This window comes from Lagopus muta, chromosome 2 (genome assembly GCF_023343835.1).
Source record: "Lagopus muta isolate bLagMut1 chromosome 2, bLagMut1 primary, whole genome shotgun sequence".
NCBI classification, from domain to species: domain Eukaryota; kingdom Metazoa; phylum Chordata; class Aves; order Galliformes; family Phasianidae; genus Lagopus; species Lagopus muta.
Window position 1 is genome coordinate 1,255,394 of NC_064434.1, and position 21,104 is coordinate 1,276,497.

At 51.8% G+C, this 21,104-nt stretch overlaps 2 protein-coding genes across 6 annotated transcripts in view; one reads left to right on the forward strand and one right to left on the reverse strand.

Annotated features, from left to right (window-relative positions):
• The window catches only part of RCAN2 (regulator of calcineurin 2), a 78,067-nt gene extending 70,668 nt beyond the window's left edge, over positions 1-7,399 (forward strand). For both annotated transcript variants that reach the window (XM_048935390.1, XM_048935391.1), the window contains one exon: positions 3,421-7,399. In XM_048935390.1, the coding sequence (XP_048791347.1) occupies positions 3,421-3,581 (161 nt within the window). In that variant the 3' untranslated portion in view covers positions 3,582-7,399. The remainder of the gene's footprint in view (positions 1-3,420) is intronic.
• A 7,270-nt stretch (positions 7,400-14,669) lies between these two features.
• ENPP4 (ectonucleotide pyrophosphatase/phosphodiesterase 4) lies at positions 14,670-19,977 on the reverse strand. 4 transcript variants are annotated; one of them, XM_048935363.1, is made up of 4 exons: positions 19,944-19,977; positions 18,450-19,311; positions 17,535-17,708; positions 14,670-15,345 (listed from the first exon to the last, which is right to left on the reverse strand). In XM_048935363.1, exons 2-4 carry the CDS (start codon positions 19,267-19,269, stop codon positions 14,978-14,980), a joined length of 1,362 nt encoding a protein of 453 aa, XP_048791320.1. In that variant the 5' UTR covers positions 19,270-19,311; positions 19,944-19,977; the 3' UTR covers positions 14,670-14,977. The 4 variants fall into 4 exon arrangements, with proteins under 4 accessions (XP_048791320.1, XP_048791318.1, XP_048791317.1 ...); XM_048935361.1 differs by having other exon boundaries at positions 19,924-19,964; XM_048935360.1 differs by having other exon boundaries at positions 19,832-19,946.
• Positions 19,978-21,104: the final 1,127 nt, after the last annotated feature.

A 21,104-nucleotide genomic window follows, 5' to 3' on the forward strand; every position in this document is an offset into this window, starting at 1 on the left:
GCCCTTAGCTGGGAAAGCCCATATCTCATAAGGCTGAGTTGGTTGCAGTGATTCAGGCATTCCTCTGCCAACTTAGCTGCTGTGGATTTAGGTGAGTTTTTAATGCTGGAGGTGGTGGTAAAGAAATAATCACAACCAACGGGATAACTGGCCGTGTCTATAGAATTTGGGTTTTGTATTCATTAGCTGAGTGTTTTTCTGCAACCAGCACTTAGGTTTACAAGGGACAACTCCATACGAGTCCCTTTTGCTCCTGCCCTGTTCCCAGCTCAGCTGTAGAAAGGTTTTCTGCATTCTGAGCCACAGTTCTGCAGGCACAAATAACTGTGAGTACAGAACTGAGTGCCTACCTCATTTGTGCTCAGAAATAACTGCATGCCTTACAACCCAATTTGTGAGTGCATCACATTTTGATTTGCAAAGTGACATTAATTGCTGTTGCAGTGACTTGTGCCAGAGGCATCTGAATATTTTTCCTCGTGTCTGTGCTTATTTCCACTGTTCCTTGTCAGCACATAGAGCCCTGCAGGGAAGGGTTTGAGCAGTAAAAGAACGTGGCATTTGAACTGGGATGATTACCTTTGCAGAGGGCAGTGAATCTGATTTCCTTGGTGGTGTTGGTGCAGGAGAGGCCCGGTGCTGTGTGTGCACAGCCCTGCAGAGCTGCTGGGAGCTGACAGTGACCAATGTGGCCTTCAGTGCAGGTTGGCAGCATTGACGTCAGCCCAGAGCTGAGAAATTAGCTGAAGCCCGCAGGGAAAATAGGCAGAGAAAAACCATATAATTTCTCAGCGCAGCATAACCGAGCTATTTCTCTTTTTATATTTTAGCCTATCAGCAAGACCTGTAATGCTTTGCTCAATTTGGATTCAGAGGAAAGGCTGCCAAAAATAGAGCAGTTAAATGTCAACATTAATGGTATCACAGCAGTGAAATATTTCTCACAGCAAGATGTCAGACTTGTAGCCATTATTCGGTAGCTGCCTTCTGTTTTTTAGGCAGAAATGCAGCACATCCTCTAGTCCCAAGCCAGCCAAGTTTTATTTGGACTGAGAACTTTTCAGCACAAACGGCTTGTGATGACAGACCCAGAACTGTGTGTGCCAGTGCAGGAGCAAACCCACACCACCTTCCTAACATGAACTGCTCTGCACTAAGCTGGAATAAATACAAGTCCAAATGAAGAACATGGGCAAGCGATGGGTGCTTTGAGGTAGGGACTGCTATCTCTCTTCTAATGTACAACACTGAGCACAGCCAGTTGTGCTGCATTTAGGTATGCAGGTATTTAGGAGCACTGTACCTGAGTGCAGGTCAGCTAGTGATAGTGGGACCTCACCTTCCTCTTGGAGCATTTGGCATGCAGTGTGCAGTGGCTTTGGAGTCACAGAATGATGAAAGGTGGGAGAAGACCACTAAGATCATAGAATCACAGAATCACAGAATGGTTTGGGTTGGAAGGGACCTCAAGGATCACGAAGCTCCAACCCCCCTGTGCCATGCAGGGCCACCAACCTCCACCTTTCACAGCAGCCCAGGCTGCCCAGGGCCCCATCCAACCTGGCCTTGAACACCTTCAGGGATGGACGGGGCATCACAGCCTCTCTGGGCAGCTGTTCCAGCACCTCACCACTCTCACAGCACACAACTTCCCCCTGACATCCAACCTCCATCTGCCCTCCCTCCACTCCAAACCATTTCCCCTTGTCCTGCTGCCATCTCCCCTTTCCAGGAGCTGACTCCCCTCCTGTCTGTAGGCTCCCTTTAGGTACTGGAAGGCTGACAGCCCCCTGCTCATCTCTGTGGCTCCTCTGGACCCTCTCCAATGCACACTGCAGGCTCACGTTCAGCTTTTCACCCATCAGGACCCCCAGGTCCTTCTCTGCAGGGCTGCTCTCAAGGTCTGCTCCTCCAGTCTGTATTTCTGCTCAGGGTCATCTCCATCATCCAGCCCAACCCAGCCCATCCGCACCGTGTCCCTCTGTGCCACGTCTCCCCTTGTCTTGAAAATCTCCAGAGATGAGGTCCCACTGCTTTGGAGCAGTGTTAGGAAGATGATCCAGCTGTGAGGTGTACGTGTGGTCATTGTTAATCCTGTCTGAATGTAAAGGCAGCTTGTGGGTCTCAGAGATGAGGGAGATGACATGCAGTCCAATGTAGAAGGTATGATAGTGCATTACCTGGAATGGCTGCTAGTTTTTAGTGTTGCTAGTAGTTATCATCTGACCTTTTTAAAGGACCAATTCATCCTGTCAGAAATCTCACTCTTGGGACTTCTTTTTTCTTTCTAGTCTTAATTCCTTGCAAGGTAATAACCAGTTCCTTACATGTTGTGTACAATCCAACAGTTGTAGTGGCAGCTGAATGAATGCAGGGCTGAAAGCCCAACGTCTGATCCTAACTTTCCTCAGTGAATCCATTTCTTCCAAAGACATTTGCATCTTCCTCACCAGCTGGAGACTTGGAGTAGTAGGTAGTTTGAAAATCTAATGTACTGCATAAGCATTTAGCCTGCTGGTAAGCATTTATAGAGTGTAACCTTACCTCTGGAGACAGAATTTGTTGGAGCCCCACATAAAGAGCATTGAATTTCTAAGTCCATCTGGAACTGATATGTGGTGCTTTATTTTTAATGTATGGAGATCCCTGTACAGATATGTATGATGTTTCTGCCTGCAGCTGGCATGCTGCAGAGCCCAGTGGATCTCCAAGCTGGGCCTTTGAATGAAAAAAAACCCACCAGCAGTTTAAGTTACACCTTCAGCCCAGTGGGTGAGGTTCAGTTCTAGACCCTCTTTTCAACCATGAACTTCTGTGTTTGTTCTCTTCTCTCTAGTGCTGTTGGTCACTTGTGCTGGTTCAAAACACCATTATAGAATCACAGAATCCCAGCATGGCCTGGGTTGCAAAGGCCCACAGCGCTCCTCCAGTCCCAACCCCTGCTGTGTGCAGGTCACCAACCAGCAGCCCAGGCTGCCCAGAGCCACATCCAGCCTGGCCTTGAATGCCTGCAGGGATGGGGCATCCACAGCCTCCTTGGGCAACCTGTGCCACTGCCTCACCACCCTCTGGGGAAAAACTTCCTCCTCATCTCCAACCCAAACCTCCCCTGTCTCACTTTAAAACCATTCCCCTTGTCCCATCACCACCCACCCTTGACTGCTTTCCCCTAGGCTCCCTTCTGCTGCACTGGTCTTACTGTTGCCAGCCTTTATGATGGATGCCCTTCAGGCAGTGCCCATGCATGGCGCAGATCCCCACAAGCTGCAGTGATGGTGGCTGCAATCTGCCACACAGATCTCTCACTGTAGGTAGGAGCAGCACGTGCCCATTGCCTTACCAGAATGTGGAAGCCCAGAAGTGCCAGCGCTGCCACTCAGGCCGTTTTCCTCCCATCTAACTTTTTTTCTCTGCTTCCAGGAGAGAAATACGAGCTACATGCAGGAACAGAATCCACCCCCAGCGTGGTAGTGCACGTCTGTGACAGTGACATGGAAGAAGATGAGGACCCAAAGAATTCTCCAAAGCCAAAAATCATTCAAACTCGGCGCCCTGGCCTTCCACCTCCTGTATCTAACTGAGCCCCCCGGCAGCAGCGGCCCTTCTCTCCTCCAGCACAGCTCTTGGGTTTTTTGTTTGCTTTCTTTTTCTTTTCTTCTTTTCATTTTCCAAGGCACACATTGCCTTTTGAGTACCAGGACAATAAGCTTAAAATCCCTGTGCAGTAATCAAGCCTGTGTAACAAAAGGGCTAGGGAAAAAAAAAAAGATCTTTGTAATATGTAACCATATCACACACCGACTAATAGATTTGCTGGGAAGGACAAAGCAAGGCTGAAGCAGGGAAGGTTTCAGGCTGAGGTTTTGCACAGCTGTAATTTGCATGCTGAAACACCACCAGAGGGATCCTGCATGGTGGGTGATGAGGCTGATAGGCTTAGGATGCAAATGCCCAGAACGCTTGCTGTGCCCTTCGCCAAGGAGCCTCTTTTCTGCCCTCGGTTCCCTACAGACCTCGGTCTTTTCCTTTCCTCCTTGTCTCCAAGGGGAAGGCGTGCGTTGTTTTTAATCTCCTTGCAGCTTGGTGGCCTCGTCACCCCTCTGGAATTTTCTGTAAGGAATGCCATTCCTGCAAGCTTTTTAGGAAACAAGAGGGAAATGCCCTCTTCAGCAGCACTGTGAGCTGGGCCCTGGTGGAGATGGGTGGGCTGAGGACAGGCAGCATTGAGCTGAAGCACTGCCTGCCTGGCAGCCACGGGTGCGAGGAGCAGGAGGGACTGTCACTCTATCTTCCATAAAGGCAGGAGTGGTGCTGCTCTCTGAGGTCGAGGAGCCTGGCTGCTCGGCTGCTGGAAGCTCCAGCAGTGATGGAGGCTGAATGCTTTCCTGGCCGTGTGTTGGGCCTGAATCTCACTGATTACATGCCTGAGATCCAGTTCTTTTCACCCCCTTCTCCCCCTTTAAAGCCCTCCTTGAGCTGTATGCAGTTTGGTTTGTGGAGGTGAGGAGACGTTGGTGTTCTTTTGTTGGGTTTTTTCTTACTTTATTTTTTTTAGGCCAAAGAAAACAGGACCATAATGACACACTTGAAATTAGACTGCATGCAACCGAGTTCCCTTTTTTCACTGTCCCGCATGTTTCTTTCACTTGCAATGTATCCTGGGTTACAGAAACTGTTCTGTGTGTCACCGTGGCTGACAGCAGGCAGATGCTGGGCTCCCTGTCTGCTGCACCTCCCATGATGGCTTTTTTCGTGTGTATTTGTCATGTTGAGAAGATATTTTGTAGCCATCTGAGCTCAGATTTTGCATATACTTAAGCATGCGCTTAATTTATGCACATGAGTAGTTCCACTGGAATTAACACTGCAGAAAATGGAGCCCACGTGTAAGATACAGTGGGATTTTTGAGCTGATGAGCTGAGCTGTACTCCCCAGAATGACTACAGAGCGGCGCAGTGAGATCCCGTGGTTTGAAAGCCTTCAAAATCAGCGTTCGGATCTTGGAAGCTCATCCCAGGGCTGAAAAGTCAGCTCAGGCCGTGCAGTCAGGCTTCTCCTCGTAGCACCAAACGTTCAGCTTCCCAAGGGAGGGCTCCATTCCACCCCGAGTTCGCACAGAGCCTTCAGGCTGCACCAAGGCTCAGCCCTGTGCTCTCAGCTGAAGGGCAGCTCGTGCTGTCGGCCTCACTGCATGGAGAGGGCGGCTTCGGAAGGAAGGATTCACCATCCTCATCCACTTTATCCTCTGACCACCACAGCTCCTCGATGTTCCTGTTGCAATTAGTGCTTATCGTATCTGTATCTCTAATGTGGTGACTGTCAGTACTCTGTGACATCATCGTGTGTGTGGCACTCGGAGAAGCACGCTGAATGCAGAGCCTGGACGAAGACGGGGCGTTCGTGTCTCCATGTCAGAGCGAAGTTGTCTCCAAGTGACTCTTCAGAGGCCAATTATTCATTTAGTTGATTGAAATAAATAGTTGTTACTTGCTGCCCTGGGACTCCCATCTGCTGTTCCTATTGAACGTACCACCAGAGGCCACCTGCGACATTTCAGGAGGAACAACAGTGTTACGAGAACGTTCAGATTTCGGAGCTCCTCTGGTTCAATACCAACAAAAACAGGGAGGTTTGCTGGCAATGCATGCTGTGTGGAAGGGATCTGTGGTCTCATGGCTTGCCCCAGCTGTGGCTCAGCACCACGCGCTCATTCGCTCGTTCCCTTCCCTGTGGAATGGGGAGAGAATGGGGAACACAAACCAAGCACAACTTGTGGGCTGAGATAAAGCCATTTACTAAGGTAGAGCAAAGGCAAACAGTTACGACCATATGTACAGAGGAGTGCATGTAACAGCTGGTGCACAGAGTTGTCACCACCCCAGCAATGCCCAGCTTGTGCCCAGCAGTGCAGGAGAGCGAGATGAGCTCCCACCCTCTTCCAAACTCCTTCCACGTGGTGTCATGGGATGAAATACCATGTGGCCACTGTAAGTCAGCTGTCCTCGTTCCGTTCCCTCCCTGCTCTTTGGGCTCTTTGCTGTGGACAGCCTCAGCTCTGTGCAGTGCCATTAGCAGCAGCTGTGACCGTCAGGGTGCTGCTGGCATCTCCTAGAACCAAAACACAGCATCGTATCTGGCACTCTGAAGAAAACAATTCCATCCCTGCTGAAACTAAGGCATGCCTGCATCCTCAGCAATCAGTCAGTGATCACGGATCTGCTCCAGAGCTGATACTTCAGGTTTTTACATCCGAAAATGTCGGAGGCTGAATTTAGTCATGACATCCACGTACCCAAAGCTGGGAGAGATTTGGTTGTGAACGATGGAATTTGGCCTCCAGTGACATAAATCTGCCCTGCTTTGGGTCTGAGCAATCTTTCCTGGAAGTGCATGTGCAGACAGGTGGAGGAGCAGCTCCAGTGCAGTGGCAGCTCTTGGTCAGCTCTGAAGTGCTCACCCAGGACAGGGTGGAACGCAGTTCTGTTCATTAAAACCTGGAAGGAGAAATGCAGTTCCAGGCCTGATGTAAGTGTGCTCAGCATCTGTCCCACTTCCACCTGGTCAGCAGGGATCAGCTGTGCAGGTGTTAGGGAACGCCACCAGGGCAGCTTTACAAACAAGAAGGGAATCTGTAGGAGCTGCTGCTGCTCTGTGGCACAGCCTGAGCCTGGTGCAGTGTGCTGGGGCCCCCTGCTGCCTGAGAGCACTGCGAGCTGCTGCCAGCACTGCTACAGCACGGGGGGAGGCAGCATCTTGCAGTCTGCTTTTTTTCAAGTCAAAAGAATGGAGAATTTCTGTGGCCTTGATTTTTGTATTTAAGCTAAAGCAGCCCCCTCTTGTCAGTGTAGGTGTACACACTTGCACACACATCCAGCTTCCGGGCTGGACGTGGCTCTGGGCAGCCTGGGCTGCTGGTTGGCGACCTGCACACAGCAGGGGTTGGGACTGGATGAGCGCTGTGGGCCTTTGCAACACAGGCCATTCTGTGGTTCTGTGATTATTTTCAGCAAGAAAACACAGCAAGAGCATCCCTTCCTGTAATGAGAGTACAGACACAGTCACTGCAAAGTGCTTTATGGCACTGCAGACCAGCCCTAACACTTACAGCTCGCACGTGGCGCAGATGGAAGGTGTTTTTGTCCTGGTGTCCCCCAGCAGCAGGAAAGGACCTTCTGCCAAATGACTGTTTGTTCTGTGCACAGCGCTGCTGAGCTGCAGGGCCGAGCACAGCGCCGGGACGGAGCACGACAGCTTTGCCATCATACTGTACATACTTTGGAGATATTCTATTTAGTCATATTTTATAGGAGTGTGAAAAAGCTATGGGCGAATTAACCACTTTTACACTTGTATAATTCAGAGCTTAGTTTAAAAAAAAAATAAATATGGCAAACGATGGTTGTTGTGTTGTTTGTGCCGGCGTGGCAGAAAGCAGCAGAGGAAATGTCCGGGAAAAGGTTGTGTTCCTTGTGACAGATGGAAAGCAGCTGTTGGTGGTGCCTTGCATCAGCTGGTGCTGCGCCTCCAGGCACTGGAAGCAGGCTGTGTTTGCAGTGTCGGTGTCCCGTGTTCCATCTTGTGGCGGTCACTCAGCTCTGCACTGCGAGGGTTTTCCTGCTGTGTGCCCAGCCTGCAGCTTTACAGCTTTGTAGCAGGAGCCACGTGGGCCGCAGGGCAGCACTGTGTGGATGTGCACGGGTGCAGCACACACTGGGTGCGGGCAAACAGACCGGCTTCGTGCTGGGTGCTGGGGGTGGTGTGCAGCTCCCTGCTGCCAGGCACTGCATGACGGCAGCCAGCAGCATCCCCTCCAGTACGGCACTGCGCTGCTGCTGCCTGCCCTGCAGCCACAGGGCCTTGTCCTAAGCCTAAGCTCTGGGACGTGCCATGGCTGCACTGCTGTCAGATGGCAGCCCCTACAGCAGCACTGCAACGTGCTTGCAAGGAGAACAAGCAAACAAGCAGAGCCCACCAAAATGGGGCTGTTCTTGATTTAAGTGCATCTTCTGGGATCCGCACAGCAGTTCTCAGCTGAAAGGAATGTTGTCCATAGAGCTGAGGCCGTGAGGCTCTGCTCAGTGACGGGTCCTGCAGTGCTGTGTGCTGCTGCGTGCCCCACGCACGGCTCCTGTTCTCCAGATGTGACAAATCTGCATACATTACAAATGAGTGCTATTTTCAACCACGTGATTTGTACGAATCTCACATCAGCGCTGTACTTCAGTGAAACGATTACAGCATTCAACATCTGGGTGGAATTAGCAATTCTTCATCCCGTGTGTGATCCTCACTGGGAGCTCCCAGCCAGCCCGGCTGGCAGCGTGCCCGCAGACTGCCCCTAACGGCCACGTTGTGCCGTGGGGAGGCCCGACCCGCACAGGTACAGCTGTGATGTTACAGGCGGGTTTTCTTCTCACTCCTTTCAGGGCAGTGATGGGGTCACCGTCCTCAGAGTTGTCCCAGAAACGCGGAGGTTGCAGTCAGAGGGCGCGGGGGTGGGCTGTGCATCGCAGAGGGCTCCTCCAGCCCCCCCGACTGCATGGTTCCCTGCAGCTCCTGGGGTCAGGTCCCTGCACTCAGAACCTCACTGCGTGGCCGAGCTCAGAACGTGTGCGCGTTTCGCGGCGCCTACGCGACTTCCAGTGCCGGCAGAGGGCGCCCTCCCACCCGGGTACCTAGTTTTGATTGACAGCAACGCTGTCCACTGGGAGCAGAGGAGGCGGGGCCGCCGCAAACTCAGCAGGTCACGGCGAGGTGGCGGCGGTCTCACGGCAGCGGCGCGGAGCAGAACGGCAGTGAGGAGGTTCGTCCCGTCCCGTCCCGTCCCACCAACATCCGCCTCTGGCGCCGTGATCCGACGTCAGAAGACACGAGGCGTTACTTTCGGAGCAGCCCCACCAGTGCTGCGCTGCCCGCCGCGGCGCTGAACGCTCAAACCCTCGGCTCACGGCGTTGGAACGGAAGCTGATTTCCAGCTCAGGAGCGGACGCCCCAGGTCCAGCTCTGTGCTCGCTGCCTCGTGCATCCCGCAGACAGATCTCCCGCTCAGTTTGCTGTCCGTATGCGTTCTGCTGCCCCTGCACACGGGTGCTGTGATGTTGGACGGCTGATAGAATCATAGAACCATAGAACAGCTCAGGTTGAAAAGACCTTAAGGATGATGGAGTCCAACCAGAGCCCAACCATCCCACCCCAACTCTAACAGCCCTCTGCTCAATCACGGCCCTGAGCACCACGTCACGATGGTCCCACGTTGCTGTGAGCGGCCGCAGTTCCCCACGCAGTGCTCTGCCGTCCATCCGGAGCTGCAGGGCCCAGCTGCACGCCGCTCTGTGTGGTGTGCGGGTCAGCGCTGCAGGGCTGCGTGTTGGGGGCGAGTGGAAGCGCAGGAAGGAGGGTGGTGTGTTATGGTGTCTGAACAGCCTCGTTCCTGTGTGTGAAGGGCGAGCAGGAGCAGCACATGAAGAATTCTGCAGCTGCCCATCCTTGTGACTTTGTCACACAGGTGAATGCAGTCAAACCCAGCTTTCCTCTGCGGATGCCAGGCTGCCCCAGCACAGCCCTGAGCTGCTCCTGAAGAGCCCTGGCTGTGTGATTCCAGTGCTTACTGCTTCCAGCCCCTAGGGGCCTGAAACAGGAGGGGAGTCAGCTCTTGGAAAGGGGAGATGGCAGCAGGACAAGGGGAAATGGTTTGGAGTTGAGGGAGGGCAGCTGGAGGTTGGATGTCAGGGGGAAGTTGTGTGCTGTGAGAGTGGTGAGGTGCTGGAACAGCTGCCCAGAGAGGCTGTGATGCCCCGTCCATCCCTGGAGGTGTTCAAGGCCAGGTTGGATGGGGCCCTGGGCAGCCTGGGCTGCTATGAAATGGGGAGGTTGGTGGCCCTGCATGGCACAGGGGGGTTGGAGCTTCGTGATCCTTGAGGTCCCTTTGAACCCAGGCCATTCCGTGATTCTGTGATTCCTCTCTGCAGGCAGGACCTCCCCAAGGTGTTGGTGATCTCTTTTGATGGATTTGAATGGGATTACAACTACAGTCTTGACTCTGAATTTTCATGATGCCACAGAAAGTGGTGTTGGTGTTAAACAGGTCACTGGTGTGCTCATAACAAAGGATTTCCTCACTGCTGTACAGTGCAGTGGGTCTCTGTGCAGAAAGCCATGGTACAGCTGCCAATGAGGAGCATGATCCTGTTGTGAATGAAGCTTTGAACAACACCCAAAGCTCCATTCAGTAATTCCAAGTTCTGGGAAGAAGCCATCCCAGCATGGGTAAGAAGCCAGAGAGAAGGACAGAAAACCGGAATGGCTGCATGGCCTGGGATGCACCTGAAGATACTGGAGTCCTTCCTACATGTGCTATGGCATACAGTGAGTCTGTTGGGAGCAGCCTGGTAAGATGGACCCAGCAAGTCCGCTTGTGGGACAGGCAGTTCATGGTATGGATCACAAGCTGGGATGTCTGATATCAGAGGAGAAAACGAAGCTGTTGAATGTGGCAGATGTCATAACCTCCAGTGATCATACAATGTCACTGTCATCCTCTGAAGGGCTCATTGGACTTCATCGGGATGTGAGCAGAGAGCTGTGCAAAGTCCTTGCCTGTCCTGCATGGCTGTTCTGCCAGAAGGCCGGAGCTGTAGCACTAAAATCCTCAGAAGAAAATCCTTGCATTAGAAGTGCACAGACTTCATTCCTGAATGGAATCTGTCATAGCACCAGCGATGCCATCCGCCTTAACAGGAGTTCTGGCTGGAGCTGTGCCGTGTCACTGCTGCTGGCTCTGTCAGGAGCCTGAGTTACGTTGCTGAAATGCACAGTGAGCACATCTGTGTCTTGTTGAGCAGTACTGCCCCGTGTGCTGTAGTGCTTACGAGCAGTGAGATGATCTGAAGGTGTTACAGGGCTGAGCAGCGTTCTGCATGGATAGCTACCGAGTGTCGCAGATCGTGCCTTCTGTCAGCATGCTGGAGCCCTGGATAGAATCAGATTTGTGAGGCAGGAACCTGAAGCCAGATGGGGAGCTGCAATCCATAGGGACTGCGGTAGCTACTGGTAATCACACCGAATCACAGAATGCCTTGGGCTGGAAGGGACCTGATGGAGCTTCGTGATCCTTCCCTCTGAGGCACACAGGGCCACCAACCTCCCCATTTCATAGCAGCCCAGGCTGCCCAGGGCCCCATCCAACCTGGCCTCAAACACCTCCAGGGATGGCGCAGCTGTCAGCCCCTCCCAATGAGCACAGGCAGCAGTGCTGGTCGGGACGTTCTCATTACCCACTGAAGGAGCTGCTGTAAAAGGAAACTGCAGCATCAGGAGGGAGAACTGACCGTAACCTGATTCTCTGAGCTTGTTTTCCTGGAGTTCAGATAGCTATTACACATGACAGTAAGCACACATCAGCTTGGAGTACAGCTCACGTTGCTTCCTCCTGCAGCGGGACGCACTGTGAAGCAGCAAGCCTCGTGCCTTGTTCAGCTCTGAAGGGGCTCAGGCTCACTGACCCCGTGCTGTTTTCCAGCTGTTATTCATTCTGTCCCATCCAGGTTTAGCGATTCTCTTCAGTTGTCAGTTTGAGATCAGAAACAGAACGCTATTCTCTGTTTTCCTGCAGGATTCCCGTGCTGTGCCTGTGCTCCACTGTTAGGGAGGAAGGGACGTGCCCAAACATACAGGTTCCTAACTTGTTTTCATGTCCTGGCTCCTCCTTTCTGCTCGCTGGCTTTCCAGCTTGTTGTTACACAGACTTCTGCTGGAAAGCAAAGCTCAGAGGCCAGAGATGCAAATGGGAATCTGGGGGTGGAAGCTGCTTGTTTCTGTGGCAGTCGTAGTACAGCCCCTGGGTTTTGTTGCTCGCTGCACAGCAGACGATGAGGGAAGGGAAAAAAATACCCTAAAAGTACAAAGGAGGGAATGGTGCTGTTTCCTGATTGCATACAGTTGGTGACAAGGTCTGAAGTGCCACCTGCACCTCCCATCCCGCCTGTCCCTGTGGCTGGTGCCACGTGCTGCCAGCCCAGCATCTCGGCTCAGCACAGCTCCTCCTGACCTGTAGGCTGCCTGCAGCTGCTGGAGGGTTAACAGGAGCTGCTTCTGCTCCCCCCTGGGCAGCAGGACTCCGTACCATGATGATAAATGGAGCACAGCAATGAGCCAGCTAGTTCTGAGTTAGATGAACTCAGCACCTGAAGATGAAAATTGGGATTCGAATGAGGTGAAATACCTTGCTGCTTCCTGGAAGATAAATAGTCAGGTTCACTCAGAAAGCCTTCACTCAGGCTTTCAGAGGTGCCAGGACGCAGTGTGCCATCTCCCTTTGGCACTGGGAAGGAAGAAACTAGCAATGCGCTCAGCAGAAATGCATCTGTGCTTCTCTTTCTCCTGAAGGCAGGATTTGCACTCAGGTGATGTTGGTAAACCTATCCATGGTTTTGGATGCCTTTGGGTGGCTTTTCTGCTCGTTTGCTTGAAGGCTGTGTCTGAAGCTCCAGTGCTCATCCCAACACGAATGTCTGTAACAAGGATGTGATCCTGACATTACATCACACACAGCCGTAACGTTCAGCCAGCCTTACCAGGCTGATAAACGATGGGAAACTGCGCGCTGAGTCCAATCAATTTCAGTGCAAGTGATCCATCATCACAGTGTTTTGCTTTATCTTCTGAGTCAGGGACCCTGCACAGTACTTTCTATCCCAACCTCAACCAATGCCACTGAAGAAACAACAGCAAAACAAACTGTGAAGCCAAATATGTGGAGTTACACAACTAATTGTATATTTTATTTATGGAGATGGATAGGAGAATGTTCTCCTTGGTGGAATAGGAAACACCCAGTATTAGTAACGGAAAGAGACTTGGTCTTACTGTCTCAAACAGCTAAACTTAGCGAGGTGAGGTCACTGTGTGTGTTGGTGACCACATCCACAAGGCCTGAAGAGATGCAGCACACTGAGGACTTCCTGAGAGAATGAAGAAGAGTGATAACAGAACATGGGGGGGTTGGAGCAGCTCTGCTATGAGGAAAGGTTGAGGGAACTGGGCTTGTTCAGCTTGGAGAAGAGAAGGCTGTGGGGTGACCTCATGGTGGCCTTCAGTGCTTGAAGGGAGCGGATAAACAGGAGGGGAACGGCTGTTTGTGAGTGTGGGTGGTGATGGGACAAGGGGAATGGCTTTAAAGTGAGACAGGGGAGGTTTGGGTTGGATATGAGGAGGAAGTTTTTCCCCCCGAGGGTGGTGAGGCACTGGCACAGGTTGCCCAAGGAGGCTGTGGATGCCCCATCCCTGCAGGCATTCAAGGCCAGGCTGGATGTGGCTCTGGGCAGCCTGGGCTGCTGGTTGGCGACCTGCACACAGCAGGGGTTGGGACTGGAGGAGCGCTGTGGGCCTTTGAACCCAGGCCATGCTGTGGTTCTGTGAAGTTGGTGAGCACAGCTGCTGCTTCACCCAGCACTGCTCGTTTGCAAGTGCTGTGTTACTGGAGGAAGGTTGGCTTTCTGAGAGCGCTCAGTTTTTGCCCACACGTGGGGTACCCTGTTCTGTTCCTGGAGAGCTGTGAGGTGTGATGACTGTGACACTGTACAGTTATTTGCCTTAAGGTTACGGTGCATTCTCAGCAATTTGGGGGGAAAAAAAAACCCAAACACCCACATCCTTCACCTTGGGGTTTTGAGATTTATTCCAAGTAAGTGGAACAGGTAAAGTAAGCTTTGGCTAATCAGGAAGGATGCATGGAAGGGGATGCTCACCATTTTCATGGCTGCACAGCAGCAAGGACCTGCTCTAGAAAGAGTGCTTAATGCTCTCATGTGCTGTACTTTGTTTGGGCTGGAAAATAAACAGTGATGCAATTAGGATACTTTGTTCCCTGTTTAGTACTCAGTAAAACTTTCCCTGTAAAGCAAGTTAATCTTGGTGATGGAGGGAGGAGGAGATAAGGGTTTATGAGGAGCCCTTCCAAAGGTGTGACCTGGAGCAATGGGCCAAGGCCTCATTTCCTCACCTGTGCCAACAGCTGGTGAGAGCAGGGCTGGCACGGTTCAGTCTCACCACGCCTGCCACTTCCATGCCAGCCTGATCTCCTGCTGTATGCAAGGAACTTCGAACCTGCAGGGTCCATGTGCTGAGGCACTCTGCAGCTAATACCAAATCCAGGCAGTTTTAGCAAGAAACCACACTGCACACCACCACCATGTACTTCAGCTCTCTCATTGCATTCGTTCTTCAAACTGTCAAACACAGAAAAAGGACTTGGTGACCACAGCTCTATTTCAAGGTTTGTGTAACAGTTTAACCTCACATCCTTTCCTCACTAAAAGAGGAGGTACCACAAGGGCTTTCTAAATCAAACTCATTTTTGTGTATGAACTTGCTGGATCTGACAGTTAAAAAGGAGAAAACCACCAGCACTGGTCTTCACCACAGCTTTGAACCCACACCAGTCAGATACCTCAAAGTTCATCATCTCATCTCTGAAGTTTAACCTTTCCCTGTAAATTGCCAGTTTAAAATAAAAGCTTGGAGTCTTTGCTTGACAGCCAGCACCAGCTGGCAGGTAGGGCAGCATCCACCTTTGGTGCAGGCACACATTCAGCAGTCAGCACCTCAGAACACCTTCCATAGGGTTTGGAAACAGAAGCTCTGGAATTTCATTTTAAAAGCGCTCAGTGACTCGAGTGAAAAATTAAACATCTTTATTTTCTTAAGCACTTCCTCCAGCAGCAAATGACCCGTTGAGGATTTCTGAACACCTTTTCACAGGACTACAAATCAGGTAAGACGCACACAGAAGTTAGCAGGTCTGGGCTGTACAGTATTTTATACAGATACTGATAAAGTGCATCAAAGAATGCCCTGCAGTGCAAGATCACACGCGCTCGCTGAAATCCCTTCTGCCAGGCAGGCTCAGCTCAGCGCACGCTACCCAACTAAAGGGTCAGCTACCCAATTAAAGGGACAGCTACCCAATTAAAGGGACAGCTACCCAATTAAAGGGTCATCGTCATCAGACTGCAACTGGAGCCGGGAAAACGGACGCGGAGAAGCGATTCTGTTCTTTGTGACCATTATGACAACGCAGGTGAAGGTGGTCAACATCAGCAGCCCCCCAGTCACTATCCCAATGGCCTCTGGGAGCTGAAGGCACCACTGGTCAGCCAGCAGGCACTTGGTGTGGCTGAGAGTGCCGTTGTGTGGCTGTGCTGCCAGCCCCAGGATGTGGCACATCATCGGGTAAATATCCACGTTGTTTATGGTGCTCTGCCGGTAACCCCGACGAAAAGCAGGGCCACGGGCAGCCAGGAATGGATGCATGCTTGGGAGAGAGTTGTCATAACCGTGGTCACCTACTGGAGAAATGCAAATTCAAGAGGTAACATGGCAGCTTCTGTCTGCATGTCGAGTGTTCCCCTCTCCCTTCACCCCCACTGCACGAGGCACTTTGACCAGGGGCTGAGGCAGGCACTAGGAGGAAGTTTTTCTCCCCGAGGGTGGTGAGGCACTGGCACAGGTTGCCCAAGGAGGCTGTGGATGCCCCATCCCTGCAGGCATTCAAGGCCAGGCTGGATGTGGCTCTGGGCAGCCTGGGCTGCTGGTTGGCGACCTGCACACAGCAGGGGTTGGGACTGGATGAGCGCTGTGGGCCTTTGCAACCCAGGCCATGCTGTGGTTCTAAGGGCAGCACTTGGATCACACACTGATGAAACCCAGAGCTTCCCTCTTCCAGCCCCCCCAGCAGTCTTTTCTCATACCAATGTTCCTTTCCCTACCCCAATTAACCTTTGCTCCCCCTCCCATTCCAGCCAAAGCTGAAAAGGTGTTACCACTCCACAAGCTCATGGTTGGAGCACAAGTTTGCATTTCTTAGATTTTGGAAAGACCTTCCTCTTAGCAAAGCAGGCACTTCTGAAAGACAGGCACCTTCCCACTGATGGCGTTCAGTTCAGGTCTATGATCTGATCCTGCTTATCAGGTTAGATCAGGTGAATGCATATCAAAACAAATCCCTACAGACCACACGAAGAAACAGCCTAACAGGGGATAAAGATCCAAACATCTAGCAACACCTTGTGGCTGCAAGGTCGCTGGTACTTGGGCAGCTGGTAGATTTGTAAGAAACACTGACTTTTGGTAAAGTACCAACAGCCACGGCCCAAATTCCTAATCAGAGCACACCTGCAGAACCCATTCCAGGTACCAACAGTCCCACACAGCACGCTCAGTACAGCAAGAGTGACTGCATCTCAGTTTGTGGCTCATTTCTTAGTACCAGTTCCTTGGGTCATCTCCCTCATTATAAGCTTTCCATCTGAAACATCAGACTCCTATTGCTTTAGACCACACTCACCTCTTAACATTTTCCACCACTGCATTAGTTACTGCCAAGTTCTAAACAAGATACGGTGCAGTAACTTGTTTTAATGTACTCCTACATTTCTTGATTAGACTTTTTCCTTCTGCTACTTGTTTTGAACGGAGATGTTCCAGTGGAGCTTTGAGGAAGAGGAGTGCAGGTGTGTGCTAAGTGCTGGGCACAGAGCTGTGCTGCCACTGTACAACAAACTTGTTGGGAAGGCAACAAACAGCCAGGCAGGCCAATACCTCCCCTTCCTGCTTCTAGGAAGCCATAGCTAGCAAAATTGTTTTGCAAAGTGATTCACTTCAATGAAGTGAGCACTGATGCAGTGCTGTTACTGGTCTCTATATATTTATCAGCTATTTTTAGGTATGTGACATTGAATCTGAGCACGAAAACAGAAGAGAGCTCTGTTGGAAAACACTCCAACACCTTAAACGTCAGTGGGAAGACGAGTGGCAGATGCTGGGGGGAGGTGGAACACAAACATGTCACAAGCTGTACCTTTGTGCAAACAACGGCACAGGCAGCAGGGTGGCAGCAGGGGCTGCACTGCACAGTGCTCCGTCCTGGCAGCAGCCAGCCCAGCCACACACTCCTCAATTTCTTCCCCCCTCCCCTATATGTGTATTTTATATATAAGCATTTAAACAACACACTGGTGAAATATTAAAATACAAGAGAAATACAAGGGAAACCCAGAGGTGCATCTCAGGCTATAAAGTTGAGCGTGGCCAAGTGTTTCAGCCAATAGAACGAGTCATGGAACCATAAAATAGCTCAGGTTGGAAAAGCCCTTAAAGATGATGGAGTCCAACCGCAGCCCAACAATCCCAGCCCAACTCTACCAGCCCTCCGCTAAATCATGGCCCTGAGCACCACATCCAAACGGTTTGAAACACAGCCAGGGATGGGGACTCCACCACCTCCCTGGGCAGCCCATGGCAGTGCTTAGCAGCCCTTTCTGTACAGAAGTCTTTCCTGACATCCAACCGAAACCCTTCTTCCTTTGCAGTGGGAACCCCCAGGTTCCAGCTGAGAACACTCTGAAATGCTGAGATGTTCCTAAAGGAGCACAGACTCCACTTGCTAAACCAGGAGCAGCCCACGGGTCGCTGGGGTCAAAGCAAAACCCTCTACCAGTGTAAGTCACATGAGCTCAGATGGGGAAATCCCACTTACGCTTTGAGAGGGCCTCATTCTGCACAATTGTCCAGCCTTCATCTGCAATCAGGATTATGGGCTGAATTCTCCCATTGTGGCGATAATGAAACCTGTCTGGGATTTCCTCCTTGAGATACACTTTCATGTGACGCTCATCACACTGCTTCAGTAAGTTGTACACGTATTTTTTATCTGCCAAGAAAAAAAATGCATGTGACACAACTGGAAACGAGGTCTTTTTTACTGCAGTTATCTGTCATTAAACCCGAGATCCATTTTTGCCCCCCCCAAACAATTACTTCTTACAAGGCAGTCATGAAATGCCACCTGCACCAATGCGGACGTTGCAGCTCCCCATGAAGTTGGGTGTTTTGTGTCTGGGGCTGAGGACCTACAGTTCAGCTTATCCTGTGCTTCTGGGGGAGCGAGGTGCAAAGTTCAAGCAGCGAAATCAAGAGAAAGCAAATCATACCCTCTGGTAGCCAATATTTTCTCCAAAACAGTGAGCATAAAACCTTCTGTTGATCTATAAATGGTTTTGTTTGCTCTAATTGCTTCAGCCTGGCCGCACTTGAGGAAGCTGAGATCAGCTGCATCCGGAGTCACACCTGTTACTGACTACCTCCAGATACAGAAGCTACAGCTTCACTCACAAAATTAAAGTTGTGCAGCAATCCAGGTTGGTTGTAGACAACATTTTTCGTTCTGAATAATCCTGAGGGCTTATTGCATGCTCCTTGCAAACCTCAACTGGACAGAATACACGAGCAACAAGGGAGCAGGCACACCAAGTGCCTAGCTCTGTTCTCTATAAACTGCACCATGACCACCATTAATGAGAAACCCCTCAGCCCATCGATTGCCAATCGATGTAATTTCTAAACAGACAGCGGGCCACAGCAGCATGACAAGGCTTCAAAAACTACCACGTACTGTTCTTTGGCAGCACTGCAGCAACTGGACTCCTGTCGATCAGAGTATAGTTACCACGACCAATACAGTTGTCCAGGACGATCAGCTTCTTTGGAGAGCACTGGGCCATCCCGTGATCACTAGTTATTATGACACTGATACTGTCCCACAGACCCGATGCCTTCAGTTTACTGGTAAGGAAACCAACGTGTTGATCCACCTGCTCTAACACTCGGCGCATGTTCTCAGTATCATCTGGTCCATACTTGTGCCCGCTCACATCTGGTTCTTCCCAGTACAGCGTAGCAAAATTGACGACAGGATCAGAGCTGTTCAACCACTTCACAATTTTCTCCACTCTTTCCTCAAACGTCACTGAAAAGTTATACTTCATGAAGAAGTGAGGGGTCGTGTTGTTAATCCTCACATCAGTACCGGGCCACATAGCAGCAGCACTCGTCCCATTTCTCTGCTGTTGATTTGTCACCCAGATCGGGACCGCTTCGTTCCACCAGAAGGGATCCGAATCATTGAACTGCGAGAACTTTTTCTTGGCCTCTGGGTCATACATGTCGTTAGCCACGATGCCATGGCTTTCCTCATACAAACCTGTCACTATGCTGTAATGGTTTGGGAAAGTCTTGGTGATGAAAGCATTTGTAACTTGCTTTACAAACACGCCGTCTTCAATGAACTCCTGAAGGTGAGGAAGGTTATAGGTTTCCAAGTAATCAGCTCTGAAGCCATCAAAGGACACCAGGAGCAGCCTGGGGGCTGAGCTACCCAACTGACTGCAACAGCTGACTATGGTAGACACAAACAGCACTACCAGCACGCTCATCCTCAGAGCCTCAGGACGCTTCCAGCAATTAATCCAATGCAGCTGAGGAAGTTAAAAAGATGAGCCATAATTCAGAAGGGTTGTAGTGCAACCAGCACAACGAGCTGTATGTTACACACATCTTCCTCATACAGCCTGCTGTAAACAACCCCCGAACAACAGCCAATAGCAAGTTCCACAGCCAGCTTCAGAAGCTCCTACCCGCACATTATCAAAACAAACGAGCAAGAGACGGCCTTCAAAGCAGGCTGAGCGCGAGGAAGAGCTGCGCCGCCGTCCCCCGCTTCTCTCATCAACTACAGGCAGCAGCTCGGCCCCCCCTTCTGCTGTCCCGCCCCGCTCCCCTCACACAGGCCGTGCTCACAGCAGGAGGCTGCGCAGCGGGACGGCCCCACGCGGCCGCACCCGCACCCGCACCCGCACCGGCCCCGCGTCCCAGCGGTGTCCCAGCGCTCCCTCTGACAGCTCGGGGCCGTGCTCACCGCCCCCTCTGGTACACAGCCTCACCCTCACCCCCGGCCCTCTCCCGCCAGCGCCAGGCCCGCAGTGCCGCCCGCCTAACCTGCAGCAAACGGCCGAGCCCCGGCCCGAGCGGCGCGCGCAGCCCTCAGGACGGCGGCAGGCCGCGCTCACCTCCCGCTCCCCCCGTCTCACCCGGCGGCGCCGCCGCTCACCTCACGACCCCAACGGCAGAGGCGGGAGATGATTGGTCGGGCCGCCCGCTGGTGGAGGCTCTGATTGGCTCCAGTTTGAGTGGGCGTGGATGCGGAGTGGGGATTGGGGGGGGGTGCGAGGAGGGTCGGGGGAGCGTTAGAACCCGAGGGCGGGTTGGAAGAAGGGCGGGAAAGCTGGTGAGGGGTGTGCGGCTCAGGGCTGGTGAAGAGCGGCTGATGGAGTTGGGAGTGTGCGGTGTGGAGAAAAGGAGGCTCAGGGGAGACCTCACTGCTCTCTGTAACTACCTGAAGGGAGGCTGTGGTGAGCTGGGGGTCGGCCTCTTCTCTCGTGTAACGGTGATAGAACTTGAGGGAATGGCTCCAAGCTGCGCCAGGGGAGATTCAGGCTGGACGTTAGGGAATAGTACTGCTCCAAAAGAGTGGTCAGGCAGTGCCATGGGCTGCGCAGGGAGGTGTGGAGTCACCGAGCCTGGAGGTGTTCAAGGAACGGTTGGACGTCGTGATGAGGGCCATGGATTAGTGAGAACTGTTGGCGATGGGTGGAGGTTGGACTGGGTGATCCTGTGGGTCTTTTCCAACCTTGGTGATTCTGTGATTCTATGACTTCTGTGCTGGGAGCAGGGTGAGGTCTGCCTCTGTTAGAAGGCATCAGCAGTTCTGCAAAACCTGTCTCGTTATTGTGGCTGAATAATGATGAAATCACCTCTGTGCAAGAAGGAAAATGTGTCCTTTAACAGAACAGAGCTGAAATCACAGCTCCATTTTCGATTTCATCCAAAATAGTGAGAAGCAGGCATGGCCACAGCCCCACGGCAGACATGAGGACCAGACAGGCCCAGAGCCAGGTGCTGCTCCAGCTCTGCTGGTATCCACGAGGCTGTGTGCAAGAGGGGAAGGTCCCCTGGCAATGACTTTACTGTGTTTGCTTCACAGCACTTACTGTGAGTGAGTTAAGGGTCATGGGGAAAGGTAATGTGTAGTTTTTAATCCAATTATGATTTAGTTTTGTATAATGAGGACTGACGTCTTGTTACAAATTTATTCCGAGATGCAAGGATTTTAGGCATCAAAGGCAACTTAGCAGGTAATTGCTTTGGCAATGGGCTTGCTCAACCATTGGGGCCTCAGAGGTGAAAGATCTCCTTTGCCCTTACCTGCCTA

What these genes read in the sequence shown, in the direction of transcription:
- ENPP4 (XM_048935363.1), bottom strand. Translation starts at nt 19,269, where the DNA reads ATGAGCGTGCTGGTAGTGCTGTTTGTGTCTACCATAGTCAGCTGTTGC. An exon ending in TGCAGTGCTGCCAAAGAACA is followed by an intron (nt 17,709 to 18,449) that starts GTACGTGGTAGT and finishes TTTTCTTGGCAG; the next exon opens with ATAAAAAATACGTGTACAAC. An exon ending in GAATGAGGCCCTCTCAAAGC is followed by an intron (nt 15,346 to 17,534) that starts GTAAGTGGGATT and finishes GCATTTCTCCAG; the next exon opens with TAGGTGACCACGGTTATGAC.